The sequence below is a fragment of the Rattus norvegicus genome, chromosome 2 (assembly GCF_036323735.1).
Source record: "Rattus norvegicus strain BN/NHsdMcwi chromosome 2, GRCr8, whole genome shotgun sequence".
NCBI lineage: Eukaryota > Metazoa > Chordata > Mammalia > Rodentia > Muridae > Rattus > Rattus norvegicus.
This window is the reverse complement of record NC_086020.1, coordinates 194,087,131-194,111,763: the sequence shown is the minus strand read 5'-3', so window position 1 is coordinate 194,111,763 and position 24,633 is coordinate 194,087,131. Positions and strand designations below refer to the sequence as shown.

Below are 24,633 nucleotides of genomic sequence, written 5' to 3'. Positions count from 1 at the left end.
ACTATTACTTTTAATGAACAATAACAAAGGAGAGAAAGAAATTAAGCTCAAAGGATACAAGGAGCTATTTAGGTAGACTGAAGCATACTGCTTATAAGATTTAGCAAACATTTTAATATTTTTTTAAATTTATTTAATACTTAATAATAATTCTTTGGTTTCCGGGCAAACATCCCCCTCCCCCCCTCCCCTTCCTTATGGGTGTTCCCCTCCCAACGCTCCCCCCATTAATATTTCTTTATAAGCATCGATCTCAATGTACATGGCAGAAAATGCAAACTGGATCCTGAGGTGTTTGGTTTTTCTTAAAAGTCTAATATTTAGTTCTACTGTTAGAAAATTTCAGGTATGTTACCTCAACTCTGAAAACCATTTTACTTCCAATTGTGGAACAAGTATTTACATACCAAACTTTTCTTTTAACTATAAGCAATGCCAGGTGTCTGAAGTGGTAATATCTGAAATTTTCCTATATTTGAATTTGGATTGAGTAATGTTGGGGTGATGTGCAGGAACATGTCTCAAGTCAGGGGTTGCCAACTTACTCTGTAAAGAACCCAGCACACTTTGTAGAGCATCTGGTCTCTGCCTAACTAGTCTGAACCTGCTACTAAAATGCAAAAATATATAGATAATATATAAATGAACAGTTGTATTCCAATAAAACTTTTTATCCATGAACACAGAATTTACATATCAGAGTTTTCCTGTGCTATGAGGGTTTTCCACAATCTAAAACATGAAAACCAATCCTACCAACTTTTAAAATAGGAGGCAGGAGAAGTGAGTTTTGTTTTACTTTGAAGTCTCTGGCTTCAAGGGAGCCTGTGGGAAAGGATGGAGCTAGTCCTGGCCCTCCTTTCTTCCAGGTGCAGAGATTACAGCCAGTGCTACTACAGCCAGTGCTACTACGGCCAGTGCAACCACAGCCAGTGCTACTACAGCCAGTGCTACTACAGTCAGTGCAACTACAGTCAGTGCTACTACAGCCAGTGCAACCACAGCCAGTGCTACTACAGTCAGTGCAACTACAGTCAGTGCTACTACAGCCAGTGCAACCACAGCCAGTGCTACTACAGCCAGTGCAACTACAGCCAGTGCTACTACAGCCAGTGCTACTACAGCCAGTGCAACCACAGCCAGTGCTACTACAGCCAGTGCTACTACAGCCAGTGCTACTACAGCCAGTGCTACTACAGCCAGTGCTACTACAGTCAGTGCAACCACAGCCAGTGCAACTACAGCCAGTGCAACCACAGCCAGTGCTACTACAGCCAGTGCTACTACAGCCAGTGCTACTACAGCCAGTGCTACTACAGCCAGTGCAACCACAGCCAGTGCAACTACAGCCAGTGCTACTACAGCCAGTGCTACTACAGCCAGTGCAACTACAGCTAGTGCTACTACAGCCAGTTCGGGGCTATGCTGGGGACTGAACCAGCATTGCTAGGCAGGCAGCCCCTCCTCTCCTTAGTTAGCTATGTAACCCAGGCTGCTGAAAAGCTCTAGTCTCCCTGCCTCCTCATCAGATGTGCTGGTTACCTCTGTCAGCTTGAAATGCTAGAGCCTGGGAAAAAGGAACCTCAATTGAGAAAATGCCTCCATCAGATTGAAAGTCTGAGCAATGTCTTTTTGATTAATGACGTGAGAGGACCCAGGCAATGCCAAATCTGGGCAGGTGATCCTGGGTGGTTTAACAAACAGAATGATCTATAGGAAGCTAGCTAGCAGTGCTCCTTGTGATCTTTGATTCAGTCCCTGCCTTCAGGTTCCTGACTTCCTGTTAGGATGGCCTGAGACCTGTGAAATCAAATCTTTCCTTCCTATGTTGCTTTTGGATGGTGTTTATCACAGTAACAGAAAGCAACCTAGGACATCGGCTGCAGAAGTGATTTGATAAAGGTGCAAGGGCAATTCAATGGAAGGACAATCAGTTTTCAATTAAAGATGTTATAGTGACTATTTACCATAAATAAATAAATAAATAAATAAATAAATAATCTCACTAATCTCACACCTGTATGAAATTAGCTCAAATGGACCACAGATTTAAACAACTGAAATTATAAAGCAAAAAAAAAAGGAAAAAAGAGAAGAAATTAAAAGGGCAGAATGACACCCAAAAATGATTCATTAAGGAAAAGAATCAATAAAACATTGCTGGCTTTGTTGTGTGAAACATCTTACTAAACTGAGAAGAAAAATCAAGCAATAGACTACATGAAAGTATTTACAGACCAAATAATTGATAAAGGAATTATACCTGTAATATACAAATAATTCTCAATAAAAAATTATAAAGTATTTTTTAAAAAACAATATGACTAGAAAATTGGCACACACAAAAAAAAAAAAACAAAAACAAACAAACAAAAACCACCAAGGTACAAATTTTACTGATGGTGCTCTTAAATGACAAGAAAAATTGGTTATTATTATTAGCCATGAGACCATAAGATAATCACCTCACAGCTACTGAAACTGCTAAAATAAAAATAGTTACGACACCAGATACTAGCAAGAATGTAAAAAAATAAAAATAAAAATAAAAGAATTAAGTCACTAACAGGAAAACAAAAAGTGCACTTAGGAAAACAGTATGGCAACATGGCAAAAATAAACAAACAACCAACCATAAACATATACTTACCACATGACCTAATAAAAACATCTCCCAAAGAGTGAAAATTTGCTTCCAAACAAAACTCTGAACAGGAAACTTTATTTCTAATAGTCCCAAACTAGACACCAAAATTCCTTAAATCCAAGAATCACTTATACCCTTGCTGAAAATACTCTCCAGTAGTGGAAAACATGGACGATCCTGGAGACACCAGGCTGAGGTTAATAAGCTAGCCTCAAAAGACCCTGGTACATAATATTCTCAAATGACAAAATTGCAAAGAAAGAGACAGAATAGTGGTTGGTTTTGGTTAGAAACAGAAGAGAGGTTAGGAAGACAGAGCCTAAAACTATGAAGGAAGTCCACGAGATGTTTCTGGAAACTCCTGTGCCTTGTTTACAATGGTGGTTACACAAATCTACATATGATAAAATAGTACATGCCTGCACACACACACACACACACACACACACACACACACACACACACACACACGTACGTCAGTTTCCTGGTGTTGGTATTATACAATAGTTATATAAGATATAACCACTGAAGTAAACTGAAAAAGGAAAAGGGCTTCTCTGAGGTATTTTCTATGAATCTGTAATTATTTCAAAGTTCCTAAAAAATCTTAGGACAAGATTCCTTTGTAAACAACAACCTACTTTATTAAAGGTGTTTACAGGACCAAGCACAGAAATAAATAAATAAACAAATAAATAAATAAAGCAAGCTAGTTTTAACTGCCTACCATGAGCCAAGCACTATTTTAAATGATTTCCATACAATGCCCCCACACTCCCTATAACAACCATATGAATGAAATACCACAGCCTCATTTACAAATAGGAAAACTGCAGTTAAAAGGAGACTAATTTTTTATCCTTATCACACGGTAAGTAGTAGAACCAAAATTTACTTCCAGAGCCATTCCTCCTGAACCTGAAGATAATAAAAATAAAACATAGTGTGAGGTTTTTCACAAGCATTGGTCCAACAATGCAAAAACCTTAAACTAAACAATATTAACAGTTTATTTTATGCAGAAGTTTCAGTGTGGTTCAGAGATCCAGTCCACTACTGTACAGATTTTCTCAAATACACATGACCAAAGGCCCAATTTCCCCCAGAATATATATAGCTTAGGTACACAATCCAATTATCTCTAAAACACGAATGAAAAGTGTTCAGATGGCCTGGTTTTAACCCATTTCTCTTCTTCCTGTACTGGCAAAACGCTATACAATCCAATGTAGTAGCCATGAGCTGTATGTAACATGTTATAAATTACAATAGAATAGAATTTCAGTTTCTCAGTCACACAGCCACATTACAAATCTGTTTAAGTGCCACATATGGCTACCATATTCGACAACACAGATATAGAACATTTGCATCATCTGAGGAAACTCTATTCATCAGCATTAGAGAACTGGTTTTGTTTGATTTTAAAAGAACACGGGGCCTGTATAGTTTTCCCAGGCGCACACTGTGAATTACTACACGTGTCAGCACCACCCTCCCCCATAAAGGAGAACTAAGAGATCTCTGATCATTTCTAGTCAGTTTACTGCCTGCTGCTAAAATGAGAATTGTCAAGGCATTGGGAAAGGGAAGCAAGGGAAAGTAAAGCCAGGTGATAAAGCTTGAACTAGCACTTAGGAGTCTGGGTTCTATGCCATGGGCACTAGTATTCTCTCCTACAGCACAAATTCAAAGGAAATGATTATTCAGACTTCCCTGTAGCTGTGTATGGACACACACCAGGAAGCGTGGGGAAGAAGGGTAAAAATATAAGCTACTCCAATATGCAATTATTTTGGAAACTGGCACACCAGTCAGTTTGCCACAGTTATACTCATAAAGATGGTGTCTGGATGCCATCAATGAAAAATATAGATGCAGTCTGTCCAGTGGAAAAATGAAAGCCTATTATTTGCACCTAAGAACACGCACACACAACGCACACACACACTCACACACAAACTGGTTAGCACTATGACTAAATATATGGGAAGAATCCAAGACACTCAAAATTTTAGATTCAAAGATAAGTTTTTCACTAACATGTTAATAATTGGAATGACCCAGGATTCAAACACATACTAATGTGTTTGTGTATTACTGAGATTAGGAATACTTCAAGTTATAAATATATACAAAGTATAAATACGGCATAACCAGAAGCATACTTCATTTCTTCGATAAAGAATAAAAATACATGCTACAAGTATCTGGCAATAGAGGACACCGATTTTGGCCATTCTAATTCCTCTCAAAAGCACATTTAATTAGTACTACCTTTTCTATGTAAAATACCTTTAAAGACTGCTGGAATTGCAGAGATTCTCAAACAGTGCTCTGGTATAATGAAATGGAACTAGAATCTGCATCTACATCCTACTGCACGCTTCCTTTCCTTCAGAGATATGGTTGGTCTACGTCCTAGGATTCAAAGGGTGATAAAACCTTCCTCGAACTAATCCTACACCATACTGACGATTAAAAGGGCTAGTATTAAAAAAAAAAAATTTTTTTTTACCACGTCTAGCTGAAAAAGAAACACCGTAAATGATTTTCTTAACCTCGCCGAAGCTAAGGCAACCAGTGAGTTGTGTAACCTCTTTGAGAATTCAAATTCAGAGTCAAACCTGCAAATACGTTGGTGCCGGGAATGAGAAAAACTAAAGATTTCCAAGAAAGAGAATAAGAAGGGACTTTCAGTGACAAGCACTTTACTTCAGAAAGGCAGGTTTTAGTACCCCACCTACTAATCCGATGCCAAGCACCGCGCGGCGCGGAAACCCTGCCGAATTTGAAAATAAATGTTGCAAAGGCTCCGGGGGACTGCAAACAGGGATGGAAACTGACAGCTCGGCCTCAGAGAGAAGCCTCAAGTAGGTCAAACTGTGGCAACCGCCTGCAATCCGGAGTCCACTTCAGTGGGCTCAGGGGAGTAGAGCGGCGCCTTTCAGTCCTAAAGGAGCGGGATATGGGCGCTGAGACCTACAGCCCGAGCCCCAGCGGTTCGCATGCTCTCACCTCTCTTGGGGGCCTTCATCAGAGGCACCCCTCCGCTCCTCTCGCCGTTTTCCTGCTTGTCCTTGTGCTTGAGATCGCCCGGAACGCAGGCGACGGGGTCACCATCGGAGCCGCGGTGGTGATGGTGCTTGTGCCTCTCCTTGTGGCCCTTATGCTTGGGCCCGGCCGCGCTCACCGTCAGGGGCGAGAAGGTGAAGAGGGCCGAGGTGCCTGGGGCCGGGAGCGGGGCAGCGACAGCGGGCCCGGCCGGTGCCAGCGACGGAGGCGGCGGCGGCGGCAGGAGCAGAGGTTCAACAGGGCCCGGGACGGTTGGGGCGGCATTCGTTGGAGGCAGCGGCCCGGGATGTTGGCGGCTACGACGCCGCCGATGAGGGGGAGCGAGAGGGGGGTCCTGGCTCGGCCGCCCCCGCTTCTCCTGAGAACCCCCGCTGCTCACCCGGCGCTGCCGCTTCACTCCCCGCGGCGAAACCCCAACATGGGGTTTCTCCTTCCCCTCTTTGTCCGGCTCCTCCTGCGCCGCCACCGCCCGTACTACGCGAACCGCTCCGACCTGCGCAGCCATTTCACCCACAAACACACATTTAAATGGCCCGACCGCCCCCCCGTCCGCGGTTCGCGCAAGCGCCGCCCGCGCATGGCCCGCTGGGCATTGGAGTCTCTCCCCCGCCCTCCACTGATCGGTCGTTCTCGTAGACCTGAACATGCCGGAAACGGCAGTTCCGGCACCTCTCCGCAGACCTCGCCAACCGAGCTTCTATTGTAAGGCACCCTGGGCGCGCAAAGCCTTGCGGGAGTTGTAGTTCCAGCGCCCTCTGGGTTTCCCCGCCCCCCCTCCCCCGCTCCCCCACCCCGCTCTCTGAGTGGAGGAGCGGAGGGGAGCGTGCGCCAAGGCACGCTTCGGGGTGCGACGCAACTGCCGCCCGCCGGCGAGTTGCCGCCAACCGCCCTAACGGCCCAAACAATGTTAATAGCTTTCAGAGTCTGGTGGTGTGTTCAGACGCTCCACTTCCAGTGTTCCTCCTTCATCTTACCCGGAGGTGGTTTCCATAGTGACTTTTCAATTTCGTATTTCTCCCATAGCCTTTGTGAGGTAAAAGAATCTTCAGCCTTTACTCTTGACAAACGAGGAGAAAAAGGATTTCGGAATATGTAAAACGACGATTCCGCTGTACAGTATTGTAAAGCTGCTATTCAGGGGGAGGGGGGAGGCATTTTTCTATAGCTTTGCGGAGGTAACAACTACAGGCTCAAGGCAGGTGCAAATATTGCCTTAGGAGTTCCCTGAGCAGCTCCGCCTTTCCAGAGTCACTTTCCAATGCTTGGAACCGTAGAATTCAGCATTTTTGTTGAACATATAGCTATTGTTAACAAAAATTTTAACTTTTTCAAGCCATAAATATAAATATGCAAATGTGAAAAGCGCTGCCAACCCGACACTGTTCGCCAGGAGATGGTGTCTATTCAGAAATCCATTTTGAGTTTCATTACTTAAGCTTTTTACCTAGAATTGCATTTAAGTCCTTGAGAAAAATATTTGGAAATAACTGGCTACAATGATGTACTAGGCATATAAAAGCCGCTATGGTTTAACACCACTAGTTCCCAGAGAAGTAACTTAGGCTGAGTGAACTTCTGCAATAAAAGTTATCGTTTAAAATAGAGAAGTTTTTAAACACCTACTGGGGATACGTTGTACTACAATAAACAAGTAGCAATACTGGTCAATATGCCCTAGCATTGGGTCTCCTAATAAAAAGTATTAAAGCACAAATAACACTGTTGCTAGGTTATATTTTTATAAGTAAAAATATTAAACTGATAGGGAAAGTAAAGTGAACCCTTTAAAATAATAAAGATCCATTAACTTATTTACTGTGCAAAACTAGATTTAAAATATAATTTAGGAGAATCCATATTCATACAAAAATACATTTTCAAATCATCAGTACCTTTAATGGTTGTGAATATAAATTGCACATGTTTATATATAGGGCCTTTTCTATGAAGAAAACTATCAAAAAAGAATTAAAATAATTTTAAGGTGCCAACAAAAAGTAACTGCTGTTGATTCTTATCTAGAATTGGTAAGTTGAATAACTGGTTAAGCATCTACACAGTTGAACATCCCGTTATAACAATACAAAAGTGATCACTGCCATTCTTTGTAAATCGTCTTAAAATCATCTTTCCTCCTTTTACACAACATTTGGGAAGATAGAGGAAATGCACTCCATTTACACAAAAATAACATCCAGGAGCAGTCATTTCCACAAGCAGTACTGCAAGCTGCAAGCACAGAGTAGGGTTGTTTTGTTTTTTAAATAAAACCTTCAGTCAGTCATGGTGGAGCACACCTGACTACCTGCGATCTGCAACTTGAAGTAGGAGGATCATTAGTTTGAGGTCAGCCTGGGGCTGCATAGCAAGACCTATTTTTTTAAGTTATTTTTAATATTAAGGCAATGCATAAATTTAGTTGAAGGGATGCGGGGATGACTCAGATGGTTAATTAAGTGCATTTCACTACTTTTGCAGAGGACCCTGGTTCAGTTCACATAGCAACTCACAACCTGTAATTCCAATTCAAGGGATTTGACTCCCTCTTCTGGCCTCGATGAGCTCTACACATAGGTGGTGTATATCCGTACATACAGGCAAAAACATTTGTATACGTAAAAATATTTTAAAGAGAATGTTAGTTAAGATTAAATTCTTACAAGCCTATTGAAATTAATGTTTATGCTGGGTTTGTGTGCTGGTTATCCCAGCCCTCCAAAGGCTCTGGCAGGAGGAAACATCATCCCAAAACAAAAATTAATATTTGTAGAAAATTTAGAGAGAGAGAGAAAGTAAAATATAACTTCCAAAAATGAAAAACAAATACACTTTGAAACATAAACTGAAGTACAAACTTTATTGGCAGTTCCCAATAAAACAGAAGGAATATGAAAATACATGATTGCTGGAAGTTTCCACACACTGCTTCCCTCTTCATTGACAATATGTCGTCATTACAGATGTCGTCATTACAGATATTATTCTAGCAGTATTCCAGTAGCTTTATTTGCAGGCACAATTTTAGCAAATATTCTTATAAATCCGGAGGTTGTTAAATATTCCAAGTTGATGGTGGGTTCCTTGGTCCTTTGGGTTTTGAAAAACGAGTTCCAAAACCTGGGGACAAAAATAAAACTGAATGAAAACAGATACTTTTACACAGAAATGAATACTTGAATTTTAGAGCATAGCATTAAAAAAGTTAAGTACCATCTTTAATCAGTTTAGTAATAGACTATTAAGGTATTGTCATAATTAAAGATTAAATGAAAATAAAACATTGTTCTTGTTGTACTGGGGATCAAACTATGGCTAGACAAGTATTCTGTATGAAGAACCCTGATTATAGTAGCCTTTAAAAATTGAGTATATAGCACCGTTTATCTGTTTCATTCACCCACTGATCACAAAACAAATTTAACTTTTATAAAATTAAGCAATAATATTTCTGTGGTATTATTAAATCTAGTTCTGTAACTATGTAGCACAGAAATTCCTGCATTTACTAAATCATTGTTTTCAAAACTTAGAAACCACAAAATAATCCTGAAAAGAAATGGTTCTAGATGAGTTATAATTACTTTTCTTCCTGAAATGCACCTCCCTTGCCTCCACAAAGAAGAATAAGGAAATCTTTCATATCATATGAAATAAAAGCTATTAGGTCTCAATCGTGGTAGATTCTCAAAGCATCTTACACGTAGCAACTTTGGTGCCTTAAATTTAAAAACGAAGGGTTTGAAAGAGGGAGAACAGAAAACGAAAAACTCAAAGATCTTTCTAATCCTTGAATTTCATCCCCTTCCATAGTAACTGCTGATGTTTACGACTAAATTTAAATCTAAAAACAAAACTGTAGTAGGCCAGGAATGGTGGCAACCACTTATAATCCAAGCACACAAGCTCGAGGCCAGCCAAACAAGCACTGCAAGATTCTCATATATACATACATACACATATACTCACACACATACAAGCACACACATAAACATACAAACACAGACACACACATACAAACACACACATACATACCTATATGCCAGAACTGGAAGAAACCTCTGATATTTATTAACTAGTAATTTTTTTTCTTTTACTTAAGCAGTCTTTAATGAAAACTGTGCATGACATTTCTACTCCTGAATCTTCTCGATAGTTTCTTCCTTGTATTTGCCCTTCTCCTTTCCTACTTGCCGGGACTTGGCTTTCCTCTCCAGGATCTTCTTGCGGTCCTTGTCCAGCTTTAGCCTGGTGATAACCACCTTGCTGGGGTGGATGCCCACATGGACAGTTGTGCCTTAACTAGTAATTTTAAAAGTTGGTGAGGTATACAGAGCCTAGTTCATATAAATTTTACTCCTTTGGTAATAAGGAGAAGAAAAATATTCAGATGAAGTAGTTCCACATTGACATCATCTCCTCAGTGCAGTTACCTTAACTATAGCCAATACGCTGTGCAGAGAGGTGAGGACCTGTTATAGCCTCACTTAGAACAACTACAGTTTCAGATACCCATATCTGATCTGATTCACTAGCTAATTCCTAGTACCTTAGAACAGTTGTGCACTACTGTTTTCTGCATACGAGTCAATTCAAGAGAAAGAAACCTGGACCCCTGGGGTAGGGGGTTTAAGTAACATATTCTTACAATTTTTAAGAAATGTTTGAGTGCGTTCAAGTATGCAAACTTTTGAAATCTAGGCATGTTTGAGAAGAAGCAACATGGATGTAGGTTTATTTCAGGGCCACACAAAGTAAAGTCAGATGATCCGTACATCGCTCAAGTGATTTAGAGAAAAGACGGACGCAGAAAACTTTTGTAGCCAAGGCAAAGTTGCGTGTTTTTTCATAGTTTACACAATGCTCCATCTGAATGTTTTAAACTAATTTCATATAAATTTTAACTTTTGAAGGAGGGTTTTCTCTGGGTAGCCCTTGCTGTCCTGGAATTCATTCTATAGTCCAGGCTGGCCTCAAACTCTGAGACCTGCCTGCCTCTGCCTCCCAAGTGCTGGGATTAAAGGCACGTGCCACCAACATCCAACCAAATCTTAATGTTTCAATTGTAACCATTGAATCATGGAGTGAATGACATGCAAGCCAAGTTTTATAGATAATAGAGCATTTATAGTAAATATTTTCTCAAAATGAGAAAAAGACCATAATAACAGGCTGTTCTCTCAGGTTCTTGCTTCTTCCTTTGCAGTCTTACATTTTCTAATCTCTCCTACAATTTTAAATTTTTAAATTTCATTTCAATAAAAATTAAATGTATTTAAAATTTATATAAAATAATTCCTTCTATGTGTGTTGATGTTTTGCCTTCAGTCTGTCTGTGCTCTCAGTCCCTGCCCAGGCAAGCGGGGGCATCAGCTCTTCTGAAACTGGAGTTACAGATGCAGTGAGCCACTATGCTGTGAGTGCTTAGAATTGAACCTGGGTCCTCTGGAAGAATAACCAGTGCTCTTAATCACTGAGCCATCTCTTCAGACCCAGATATATATATATATATATTTAACTCTGCTATAAAATAATACACATACCAAAATTCAGAAAGGAGCTGGAATTTTTTGGCTGAACACATTCTGTAGGCTTGCTTGGTGAGGGAGAATTACAAACACCTGTAACCAGAGGAAAAATATGTAGGGTAAAGACTGACAAGAGATTCAGATTACCATTCATTTGCTTGCATGATTACTGAAATTAAACATTTCCTCCAGAACATACTCCAAAATAAATATATCGGTATCATATTAAAAGTGTTCAAATGGTTGATATTATATTTTATATTATAATTATGATACAGAGAGGGGGAAAGGTCTCAGTCTGCAGGCATAAACTCACTGTATTTCCAATACTGGCCTTAAACTTGTGGTACTCCTCCTACCTCAGCTTCCCAACTACTGGGATTACAGACCTGAACAACCATACCCAGCAAGATTTATTTTCTTTGCAAAACCAAGGAAATGATGTATCACAAATCCATTACTTTAGGACTCACATTTGGCTTTCAAGTTTATCTTTGTCCCATAATACTTTTTTGTCCTCTAATAAGTCATCATACTCTCTCAATGTCTCACATTAATTCATCTATGGCAAGCTGAGGTTTTTCTTATATTTCCCTCAACTCCTAAGTCTCCTTTACTTTCCATCCATTTTTCCTCATAGATGATTCTAAGTTAGGGTCATGGTCTCTCAAAGGCATTGCTATATTTCTTGGTTTGCTGTTTTATTTACTATGTGTAGGCCTAAAAAATACATATATTCCTAACACCTTAATATATACATATATCTATCCTTGCCCAGTTTTTTTTTTTTTTCTATTCTTTTTTTTTTTTTCCGGAGCTGGGGATCGAACCCAGGGCCTTGCGCTTGCTAGGCAAGCGCTCTACCACTGAGCCAAATCCCCAACCCCCTTGCCCAGTTTTAAAAGGAATTTTGTAAAACTGGATCTACAATTGATATGTGCATGGTCTTACAGGAATAAAGATTTCTCAAGTTTATATAAACTTTCTCAAAAACAGCTTATAAATAAAGAGAAATTACTGCCTACCTTTTTATTTTTGTTCTTAACATTTCAAAACATAATGTGAGAACTGCACATATGTGTTTACAAATATTAGGCTTCTAGAAACAACTAAAATATTTCCTTTCTGGAAGATACTTGAGTATGAACCTCTAGATTACATCGTAGATTTCAGTCAGTTCCAATCAAATTCACCCTTACTAAATCCTGTATGTTAAGAACCGGGCAAGGAGCTGAGGACAGACATGAACACAGCTGGATGAAGGTCAAGATGTGCAAGGATATCAGTGATCTCTACATGGGAACTTAGTGATCTCTACATGGGAGCTCAGTGTCAGTGATCTCTACATGGGAACTGAGAGACAGTATTTGTCCCAAAGAGAAATATTCATTCATTCATTCTTCCTTCCTTCCTTCCTTCCCTCCCTCCTTCCTTTCTTTCAACAAAGGCAACAAAGATGGGCAAACATATCAGAAAGAACTGATATCTTACCTATTGTATCTTACTTATTGTTATTCATGCTGCCTTCTCAACATGTAAAACAACCTAAATGTTTCCTTTACATCCTCCCCGATTTTCAGTTTCCATACATCAAGTGGAACTATTTCTACCTGTAGGATAATGAAATGACTAATAACTCAGGTTGGGTTCCATTGTTAGTACGTTGGCATGGTCACACCAGATGTGTGTAAGTCTGATCGCATTAATAGGTAATCAGTGACCACATGTAACTATGTGGCTAAATATAAGACATGGTTCTCATGCCTAATTGGAATGTTAAATATATTGTTAAGAATTTATTCAGGCAGGGACAAATGAAGCAGGCCAACATCCGGCCAATTTACACTAGTCATCACACTGTTGCTTAAACGACCAGGAAAAGGCTAATTCTTTCCATCATAAGCGTAAAACCACATGGTAAAAAAATCTGCCTATATGTAAGCTTATAAAGTAAAACAAAACCGGGGCTGGAGAGATCGCTTATTGGTGAAATGCTTGCTGAGCAAGTTTGAGAAACTGAGCTCGGGCTCAAAGCCCAGGTAAAAAGCCAGGAATGGCAGTCACAGGGCTATAATCTTAGCATGTGGAAAATGAAGGTAATAGGATCCCTGGTGCTTACTGACCAGCTAGTTGAGCCCATTAATAAGCTCTCAGTTCAATGAAAGACCCTGTCTGAAAAACAAGAAACATGGTGGAGGAAGATGCCTGACATCAACCTCCGGCCACATTTGTGCATACATATGTGCACACAGGCACACACACATACATAAGAATGAAACCAAGTTCTGTGGAATAAGGGTTAGCTACTTAATGAGTTATTTGAATTCTTAGTTGCAAGACAATAAGAAATGCTTCTCTTATGATCCAGTTACCCTAAATTAGGATTTTTGTCACTTGCAACTCTAGTATTTCTGAACAATTAAAATTTTCCACTAGGGTTCAGCTGGTAAAGGAGTTTGCCGTGTAAGTCTGAGAACCTCAGTTTGTTCCTTGGTGCTCATGTAAAGGTAGAAGGGAAAACCAACGCTACAATGTTGTCCTCTGATATCCCCCAAATATTATTGGATCTAGAGAAAGAAAAGGAGGGTGTCTTAAGCTAATGAACCTTTGGCTGACTATCCAAGTGGATCACTCGTTTGTCTTTTGTCTCTCCATATGCAAGTTGAGACTTGTGCCCCCATTATACAGGTACACACACACACACACACACACACTAACAAAATTTGCTTAAATTTTCCCCATCACTGGATATCATGGCTGACAACTTCCATTCTTGTCATGTACAATCCACTCTCCACATACGGCAGCCAGAATAAAATAGTGTATAACGTCTCTGTGTAAAACCCTCTTCTGGTGTCTCGTTGTCTCTCCTTAGCAAGCCCAGTAAGGGTGTAACTACTACTCGCCCATCCTTCCAGCCTCACCCTACCTCTTTTTTCATTCTCTCACAATTACTCTTGTTTTCTTTAATAAATCTGTCACAATGTTGTTATGTATATACTTGGGGGCTTACTTGCTTAATTTCTGAATTCCTCACTAAACTTGAGTTGCACACAATCCTGAAAGCTAGTATTGTCTCTGTTGACCACCAGGTGCCTTCCACATTGTCTAAATAACAGATATTTGACAAGCATTCATAGAAAGAAAGCAGACCAAAATGCTAGCTCAAAAATAACAGATAAAAATGCTATTTTCATTAAGAACTTAATGAAAGACTGCTAAGATATTCAGATTGGGGATGAACATGGGTCATTCTGGGGTCATGAACATCTGGAAGGGGTGGGGACAAGTATACAAGGCTAAGGTAATGCATGTCTAAGCCTCAGGGGCAGTTTGAAAGCTCCATGCTCTTCTTAGCAGCTAAAGAACTTAGAATCAGGGGCTGGGGACTTAGCTCAGTGGTAGAGCGCTTACCTAGGAAGCGCAAGGCCCTGGGTTCGGTCCCCAGCTCCGAAAAAAAGAACCAAAAAAAAAAAAAAAAAAAAAAGAACTTAGAATCAAAGTAGCCAAAAATACAGTCCAGCCTACATTCAGAGGATGCCCTGAGAGTTTACTTACAAAAAGAAGGCTTGGTCTCTTGCCATATCCCAAAGAGCTGCTAACATAAATCTACCTGAAATTACTGCTTCTTTGATATCCCCCAAATATTATTGGATCTAGAGAAAGAAAAGGAGGGTGTCTTAAGCTAATGAACCTTTGGCTGACTATCCAAGTGGATCACTCGTTTGTCTTTTGTCTACGTAATTTTTCCTGTTCCTGTAATTGTCTCTTGAAATGTGAAAATTCTTGACTGATCCTTGGGGAGAATGCTTGTTTCCTAACCAGCCTTCAGCTACAATGGCTGAGAGATCCTTCCAGAGGCCAGGTGTGATGGTGATGTTGGCAGCTACATTGAGAACCTGGAGTTTGGGAAGACAGAGGAGGTAGGAGGGTAAAGTACGCTCGACCATCCACCCAAGACTTTGCTTGAGAAAGTTTCCGTGGTGTTCCTTGTTCCTCCCCATTGTACCACTAGCTCCCTAACTAACCAAGTCGATCGGATTGCTAAGAGTCATGTCATTGTAGTTTATAGAGCTTGTAATTGTAAGTAAGATAGCTAAGAGAATTTCCAAAAGTTTAATGAGCCTGTGGGTTTTTATTTTCATTACAATACAGAAAAAAAGAGTAAGCAACAGACTTTTTACTCCTGGTAATACTTGTAAAAATGGAAATGTTTCCTTAAATCCACACATTTGGCTCACAATATGCTTTGCTGTTACTGTTTTCAAAGAAAGCATAGCTAAGGTTAGACTGTTAGGAGTTTTAAGTAACATGTTTACATCTAAGCATCTCGGAAAGGGGAAGATTGCACTGGTTATTCCTCTGTCTGTAAACAGCACCCCTACCTAATGTTAGGCTGGAGCCCAGCAAGCCAAGGCCTGTGTGGCCACTCTGACCCACGGGTCCCTTCTGAAGCTCTGTTAGGGAATGGTAATATTATCCTTTTTCATACTAAAAATGGTGTAACTTTAATTTTTTTTAGATACATTCTAAAAAAAATAAGTACAAATGAGCTTACTTTTTTTCATATTTCGGAAAATCTTCAAACTCTGTGGAAGTGAACAGAGGAGAAAGTTAATGTTTTTCCTCTAAGTTTCCAAATGCCTTCGTCAACTAGAAATACAGACTTAACAGGATTGGCTTCCTTAATAATTGCCATGAAACTGCAATCCGTCTTCCATGTGTATCTTAGTGAGTACCTAGAGACGGTTCTTCAAGACTCCAGGGGTAACTATGGCAAGCCTTCACTCCCTCTACTGGGAGCACTCAAAACTGGCAACAGCCTTTGACAGTTGCTTTGCTTTGCAGTCACAGATTTTTGCCCAATTTTACTTTATAGTTATGAATTTCTAGCAACCTATCATGTATTAGACAAACTCTCTGACTGGAGTGCCTGCTGCCGGCATCCTCCTCTCCAGTCTGCTCTTTGTCTTTGATTTTTCCTTCACTAAGCAGACATTTTGTTTCATTTAGTGGGCTGCATGTGTCGTCTTCCTCACTGTGTCTGGACTGTTATAGTCACAAAGGCCACACGTGCTACAAAACTATCTTAACAAAAAGTACTCTTGTAACTTAGGGTTTTTAAAAATAGTTACTGTTGAGTCCTTTGGGAAGCTGTTTTTTATTTTAGGTTTTGATTGATTCATTATTTTATGTGTACAGAGGTTTTACCTAAGTACATAGCTATGCACCATGTATATGCCTGGTGCCCACGGAAACAGCAGCACATCAGATGCCCTGGAACCAGGGCTAAAGACAGTTAAGATCCACCATGTAGGTAGGTACTGGGAATTGTACTCGGGTTCTCTGAAAGAGCAATCAGTACTCTTTTTTTTTTTTGGTTCTTTTTTTTTTTTTTGGTTCTTTTTTTTTTTTTTTTTTTTTTTCGGAGCTGGGGACCGAACCCAGGGCCTTGCGCTTCCTAGGTAAGTGCTCTACCACTGAGCTAAATCCCCAGCCCCGCAATCAGTACTCCTAATTTCTGAACCATCACTCCAGTTCCTTTTTAGTAGTTTTATGTGTATGTACACATTTTAACATTTAAAGCTTTTCGCTATCTACACTTTATCCTAATGTAGATGTGAATTATAGATCCTAAATTTTTTCTACATTATTATATATTTAGAACAACATTTTTTGAGACATGGTCTCATGTATCCCAGCCTGGTCTTAAACTTCTAATACTCCTGCCTCCACCTCTCAAATATTGCAATATGGGTATTACAGACAACGCACCACCATTCCTAGGTCAAACCCCAGGCTTCAGGCAAGCAATCTGCTAACCGAGCTACATTCTTAACCCACTAACAATTATGAAATAATCCAACCCTATCCCTTGATTTGAGATACTTCATGATGATATATGAATATATATATAGATATAGATATACACCTTCTCTACATTAATGCACTTGTTCTCATATACTAACATGTAACTGTAATTACTCTCATTCATTGCATATATTTGCTTTTTATTGCTTTTGACTGTGTGAGAGCAAAACTCAGTTTAGTAAACATGCTTAACCTAATTTTCGATCTTAATGCTGTGGAGAGAAAACCAGTAATAAGGAGAACGCTGGGATGTTTTCTAAATCTCTTATCTTACCTTGCTCCTTGTGAAACTTTTTCCTGGGGTCTTCAATGTTTGCTTAGAAGATGTGGAGATCTCTGTGGTTTCAGGATAGCTAATAGAGGAAGGTTTCATGGGTTGGGCCTGTATACCTTAACAAAAAAGAAAAAGGTTTTTGTTGTATAGTTTCTTAAGCCTGTGACTTAAATATAGTGTAAATTCAGGCTTGGCCTACATGTTTGACCACTTTTCATTATATATCATAGGCTTTAGAATTCATTCTTTATTTAATCATTCTTTATACCTTTCCATGTAGGACTTTCTGTACTTAATTTTTTTTTTTTGCTTTGTTTTGTTGTTTAGACAGGGTCTCATTGTGTAGCCCTGGCTGGCCTGCCACTCACAGATATCTGCCTCTGCCTCCCAGCAAACCACCATGCTCAGCCTTGTCTTTGTTCTTATGGGACAGGGTCTCACACAGCTTAGGCTGTCCTTAAACTATGTGGCTAACGATGGCCTGGAATTCCCAATCCTCTTGTATTTGCCTCTCAGGTGCTGAGATCACAGACATGAACTAACACATTTTCCTTTATTTTAAACCTTCTAACACCTGGGATAAACACCAACTTACAGTCCTCGTCAGCAAGAAAGAAGGACTCCAGAGTTCTTTCTGGGAGTGGAGGTGGAGGAGAACCATCCTGATGTTGATCTGTAAGAAGAGAGTAAATATACGACAAAGCAAAGAAATCCATCAACTAAAGTCGGTAAATATACGACAAAGCAAAGAAATCCATCAACTAAAGTCGGTTAGGGTCTGTTCTGTGGCTCTGCAATTCTTGCTGTTCGTCCATTTTGGCCTGCAACCTCTGTCTTAGTTACCTTCCTGTTGCACAGCCTGACAAGAGCAACTTAAAGAGAGGAGCTTATATTAGCGCAGTCCCTGGGTATAACATTGTCGTGGGTAGTCCTGCCGGCAGGAGCTCAAGCTCAGCTGCTCACAGGGCACTCATGCTCAGAAAGCAGGGACGCTGGTACTCCTCAGCCTGAGCTCTTTCTATTCTGTCTGAGACTCCGCTCCAAGGAATTAGTGCTAACCACGGCAGGGAAGGGGGAGTCTTCTCACCTCAACCTAATCAAGATAATTCCTCGTAGGCATGTCCAAAGGCAAGCAAATCAAAATAGCCCCTTACAGGTGCACCTTCCTAGAGGATTCCAGATCCTGTCCAGCTAACCAGCCCAACTTCCAAATTAAAAAGGATCTGAACACAGGTTACAGCTGTCTCTACCATGTCCAGCTGGCACAAAGCTTTGGTGCATTTGATGCCTTTCAGGGCCTCCATCTCCTGGGGTGGACATAGCAACAATGAAATGAACCATCACACAACGTAAAAAAATTACTTCAATAATGACCACAGTCTCAAAAGTGTAGCTTTCTGCTCTGTTGGCCAAAGAGCCCCATTACTCATCAAAAACTTAAAAACTCACAGATGTATTCTTCTGAAGAAACTGGAAATGAATTTTACCAAGGTTCTAGATCTAATTTATTTTACGGAAAAATTTTAAAGAATAAGAGATTATATTAAATTAGTCATGAAAATACAATTCATTAAATTCAGAATTTTCCTTTAGGACCAATAATGTGTTCTCTTGGCAAATGAACAGGGTAAGAAAATACAAAAAAAGGAAGAACTGTTACAGGCATTCAGAGAAGCAAAAATGCAATGTGCAGTAAGCAAGCCACATCTAAGCTGACTACAAAAAGACTTTTTTTTTTTTTTTTTTTTTTTTGAGACAGGATCTCACTGAGGCCCCGGCTGTCCTGGAATGCACTGTGTAGACCAAGCTGGCCTGTAACTCTCCCTCCCAAGCTCTGGAGTCAAAGACATGCACCACTGCAGAAATGCCAGGCTGAAAAGGCATTTCTGAGGCAGATGGAGGATACCACATAGGCTGAGAATCTGAATCTCTCCAGCCTCAGTGTTCATAGATGTCTCTGGTCCACAAAAAGCAGGAGGCCTGGCTCCATGGTGCTCTGAGAAATGGAGGCTTGCTTAGTGTTACCTTGCCAAGGTGTTTAGTAAGCCAGCTAGTAACTTGGACCTGCCAGTTCACCGTCTTCTGGCTAGCCTTAATCCTTCAAAACCTTGCTTCCTAAACTGATCTTCTATACTTTACAAGTTTGAACCTCTATGGCAGTGACGATAACCTCATCGCCAGCTGGAGAGAAGCTCAATGCTGGAACACTTGCCTAACATGTATGAACACTTGCCTATAATGTATGACACTTGCTTAACATGTATGAACACTTGCCTAACATGTCTCCTTAGGCTTCTCATTTCTTCTGTAATTTCCTTCTTCTCTTTCTAAATTTTCCAAAACCGTTCTTCTGATGAGTAAAGGCTTTTCTAATCACTCCATAATACCATCCTGTTTTTCCACAATCCTGCTGATTATAGTTAGTGCCACATAGATGACCAAATGATTCCACGTGGGTATTAATTTTATTCACCCAACTTGAATATAAGCATATTAAATGGTATATTTTAGCTGCCCATACTGGTGTCCAGAGGCAGGAGAATGGAAAGTTTAAGGCCAGCCTGGCTGCTATATGGCTAAACTTGTCTCAAAATAATAAATAAGTAAATAAATAAATAAATAAATAAATAAATAGGAAAGTACATGTGTGCGTGTGTGTGCATGTGTGTGCGCGTGTGTGCGCGTGTGCGCGTGTGCGCGTGTGCATGTGTCTGGTGTCTGAAAAAGTCAGAAGAGGATACCACATCCCCTGACCCTGGAGTTATGGGTGGTTATGAGCCACTATGTGGGTGCTGAGAACCACGCCTGGGACCTCTGGAAGAACAGCCAGTGCTCTCACCCACTACACCATCAATCTCTACAGCCCCAAACACATGGGGGTTTTGTTGTTTTATTGAAACAGGGTCTTACTCTCTAATCAAGGGTAACCTTGAACTTTCAGCAGTTCTGCCTCAGCTTCATAAGTGCTTGGAGTTACAGATGTGAGGCACCATGCCTGTCTTAGAAAATTAGTTTGCTTTTTGAGGCTGGGATTCAGTATATAGCCCCTTATGCCTTAGAATTTGCTATATAGCCTAGGTTAGCCTTGAGCTCAGAGAGATCTACCTGACCTTACCTCCTAAGTGCTGGGATTAAAGGCACATACCAGGGGTTGGGGATTTAGCTAAGTGGTAGAGCGCAAGGCCCTGGGTTCGGTCCCAACTCCGAAAAAAAGAAAAAGAAAAAAAAAATAAAGGCATATACCATCATGCCCAGCCCTCAGAAAGTACATTCCTTAATTAAGGTTATATAGTGTGGTAATTCTCAGCAGATTGGTGGTTTCAAATTATAGACTGCTCCAAAAGCTCATGCTTTTCAATATCACATTACATATATTTTGAGTAATATAATATGAATAAATATGCTAATGAAAACTGCAGACTATGTTAATGCATGCAAAGTACCTATGTATTCCCAGTAGCTGTCACCCAGTTTTGTTCAGCATATAATATAAGCAAACTCAGGAAAAAGAAGAGCAATAACAAGTTTCTAAAAAGTGAATACAGTTAAGAACACTGGCTGCTCTTGCAGAGGATGTGGGTTCAATCCCCAGCACCCACACGGCAGCTGACAACCGTCTGTAACTCCAGTCCAGCGGCTTCGACATCCACTTCCGGCTTCCTTGAGCACTGCACATGTGATGCACAGACATAGATGCGGGCAAACACTCACAATACAAAATAAAATGAAGAGGATTTATTAAGTGCCAGACATAATTGTTTAGAATCACTCTGTTAACAATAGTAAAAAATCTATAAAGGCCCTGGGTTCGGTCCCCAGCTCCGAAAAAAGAAAAAAAGAAGAAGAATCTATAAAATGAAAACATTAATTTATTAATTACATTTTTAAAAAGATTTCTTTATGTATTTTATGTGTCTGAATGTTCTGTCTGCATGTAAACCTACATGCCAGAAGAGGGCATCAGATTCCATTATAAATGGTTATGAGAGGCCTTTCTCTGTGTAACAGCACTGACTGTCTTGGCACTAGCTTTGTAGACCAGGCTGGCCTTGAACTCACAGAGATCCGCCTGCCTCGGACTCCCAAATGCTGGTATTAGAGATGTGTGCCACCGTGACAGGTTTACTGAAATTCTTTTAAGACAAATTATATAAAACATCAAAATTGTAATAAAATGAGATATGAAAATGATATATTTTAATACATGTATACATTCTATAATATTAAATCAAGTTAAACATGTTTACTTAAATACTTATCATTTATAGTGAAAAATTAGAAGTCCTATTTTACAGCCTCAAGAAATGAATAGTGGAAAGCTTCGAATAGTCTCTGGGTATGTAACGACACACTAGCTCTCCTTACTCCTGCTGGGAACTCAGTGCCCAGGGAGCAACCTTGCTGGTCTCTCCTCTCCAACTGTCAACCACTACTCTCTCATCTGGAAGATCAACCTTTTACATACCACACATGACCAGGATCATGAAATACTTGTCTTTCTGTGCCTTTCTTATTTCACTTAACGCAGTGATCGCCAGTCCTATCCGTGTTGTCAGACATGACAGAACTGCATCCTCTTTCGTGCTGAACGGTATCACATTTTCTAAGCCATGAATAAGTTGATGGCATACAGACCGTGTCTCTTAATTATTGTGGAGAGTGCTTTTGTGACTATGTAAGTACAAGTGTCTATGTGTCCACATGTCCTTCACAGATATACTCAATAGTGGGATCTCTGGTTCATGTAGTAGATTTTATAAAAACCTCCATACTGTTTTTCTTTTCCTCTTTTCTTCCCTTCATCTCTTCTTTTCTTCCTTTCTATCCCTCAGAATTTTTTGAGATAAGGTCTTAAAGTATATACCAGGTTGGCCTCAAACTCAATTCTCTCCACCGGTTGGTGAGATTTAGAATCAACACGGAAATGAACTTCTTGGCTTGTCTCTGAGGAAGTTTGTCGATTGTTAGTTGGAAGGGAAGACTGTACCATGGGCTGGGATCCAAGGCTGAATGAAAAGGGGGAAGGGAACTGAGCACAGCTGTCCTCTCCCTGCTCTCTGGTTGTACATGTGATCTTCATGCCTCTGTTACCATGCCTAGCTAGACTGCACAACTGATAGTCTGCACCATCATGAGAGACGGTAACGTCTGTAGTGGTTTAAATGAAAATGGACCCCAGAGGCCCAGAGACAGTGGCACTATTAGGAGATAAGGCCTTGTTGGAGTCGGTGTGGTCTCAGATCCTCAAGCCAGGCCCAGTGTTCTCTTCCTGCTGTCTGCCAATCCAATTGTAGGAACTTCATCCCCTTTTCCAGCACCATGTCTACTTATATACCATGATGATCATGAATTAAAGCTCTTAACTGTAAGCCAACCCCAGTTAATGTTGTCCTTTATAAGAGTTGCCATGAAATAATTTTTAAAGGATCCTGTCTTTATTTTGCCCATGACAAAATGAACATTATTAGTTTGGGAAAGCCAAAAATAAATCAAGATAGCAGCAGCTATTACAGGAACTATGATCCTCCTGACGTGAACTATTAATGATCTGTTCTTACAACACTAGTCCTTAGGATTAAATGTCATCTAAAGTCAAGAGAAGTCTTTACCTGATTTGGGACTTCCGAGTTCCACATTCTAAATAGGAAACAAGTGAAAGAATAATATGTACAAACACAATGGAAGCTTGAAGCAATAAATAACATTTTTAAAATTATAGTTCATATAACTATAGTGACAGCAGTATTTCTTAATTCATAACTGTACTGAGTTATAAAAAGGAGCCCTTCACTCTGACAGTGATTATCATAGTTCCATATCATATGGAAATTAGTTCTAAATTGATCTCCTTCTGAATTATTTCTTCATAATTTAGAGCATTGCCCTAAAAATTTATTTAGAGATAAGCTGTTGAAATTGAAATTAATTACAATACTGAAAAGGGCTAATTGTTCTTTGCTCCATGAGTTAATAAAAAGACCATTATGTCTAAGCATACTATTAATAGTAATTGTAACAACATTATGTTAACATTGTAAGTTTCCAGCATGGCAATTATAGGAGCTAGTTTTTAATTCAGTACTGGGGATTAAACCTAGAGTCTTACAGCACTTGGCAAATACTTAACACTAAGCCACACCTACAGCCTTGTAGAAACTTCTAAATGACTGATTAATTTTCTGATCTCTGAAACCAATGTATATACTTATATAGTTGTTTCAAAGAATATATAGAAATGTATAACAGATTATCAGGAACACAGATTTTTTCCTCTAGAATGAGGAAACATTACTCCAAGTGGCTCATCTTAGCTAATATGTGTATGTCATTTATAATGCCACTGCTAAGATGATCGGCCCATGAAGTGGCTACAGTGGTTTAGTTATGAAATATTTGATGTGCTTTTGCTTAACTGTCTTTTTTTTTTTTTCTTTTTTTTTTCGGAGCTGGGGACCGAACCCATGCTTAACTGTCTTTTAAGAATCATCTCAAATGTTTTCTCTTTCACCGGGCTTTTCTGATTACTTCCGACCTGAGAAAGCTTCCATGTCTTGTGACTCTCTGTACGTTTACCATATCATTGATATATGATCTTGATATAATAGACATAAAGATTCATATGCACATCTTGTACTTCCGACATAAGTTTCTTAAGAGTAAGAAGTGTGCCATGTATATCTTTCCTATTCCCCACATCCCCTAGCATGCTGTCTTACATTAGGATCTACTTAATAGTTAGAGAAGAAGGGTCTGGAGAGCTAGCACAGCAGTGAGAGCATCTGTTTCTCTGGCGGGGGACCTGGCTTCAGTACCCAGCACTCACATGGCAGCTCACAACCATCCCAAACTCCAGTTCCAGAAGATCCCATGCCCTCTTGTGACTTCTGCAGGCACAAGATACACATGCGGTACACAGGTGTACACACATAAAAATCATTCTTACATCTAAAGGAAAATAAATGTCTAAAAACTTGAATGTGTAGAATAAAACTATATTCTGTTGAATACTAACGAGTTGAGTCAGAGAAAAAGTTTCAAACCTTGCTTGACGTAAACGCCACCAAGTCATGGCTCTGTGACTCAGATGTTCCCCCGCATTCCAGTGTCACTCCAGATTTTCCTGCCAGAGGTAAGGACTCAGTAATGCTTGGCGAGGGCTCTCCTGCAGGAAAGCAGATGTGGCCAGTTCTTAGGAAGGGGGTTATCCTTAAAGGAGGCAGATGTATGCTCAGCAGCAGCAG

The 24,633-nt window shown here is 40.0% G+C and overlaps 2 protein-coding genes across 6 annotated transcripts in view; both read right to left on the bottom strand.

Moving 5' to 3' along the window:
• Window positions 1-6,706, bottom strand: part of Rsbn1 (round spermatid basic protein 1) — a 54,085-nt gene extending 47,379 nt beyond the window's left edge. For 2 of the 3 annotated variants that reach the window (XM_006233082.5, XM_039102412.2), the window contains exon 1: window positions 5,666-6,706. In XM_006233082.5, coding sequence (XP_006233144.1) covers window positions 5,666-6,368 — 703 coding nt within the window. In that variant the 5' untranslated portion in view covers window positions 6,369-6,706. The remainder of the gene's footprint in view (window positions 1-5,665) is intronic. The other variant, NM_001191710.1, reaches the window with a different exon arrangement.
• A 1,848-nt stretch (window positions 6,707-8,554) lies between these two features.
• Ptpn22 (protein tyrosine phosphatase, non-receptor type 22) overlaps window positions 8,555-24,633 on the bottom strand; it is a 48,045-nt gene continuing 31,966 nt past the window's right edge. Inside the window, exons 15-21 of one of the 3 annotated variants that reach the window (NM_001106460.1) lie at window positions 24,433-24,554; window positions 23,002-23,029; window positions 17,988-18,065; window positions 17,393-17,508; window positions 15,806-15,836; window positions 11,263-11,340; window positions 8,555-8,839 (exon numbers count right to left, since the gene is read on the bottom strand). In NM_001106460.1, the coding sequence (NP_001099930.1) occupies window positions 8,775-8,839; window positions 11,263-11,340; window positions 15,806-15,836; window positions 17,393-17,508; window positions 17,988-18,065; window positions 23,002-23,029; window positions 24,433-24,554 (518 nt within the window). In that variant the 3' untranslated portion in view covers window positions 8,555-8,774. Of the gene's footprint in view, window positions 8,840-11,262; window positions 11,341-14,666; window positions 15,147-15,805; window positions 15,837-17,392; window positions 17,509-17,987; window positions 18,066-23,001; window positions 23,030-24,432; window positions 24,555-24,633 lie in introns of those variants that run through there. The other 2 variants (XM_039102072.2, XM_063281637.1) reach the window with 2 other exon arrangements.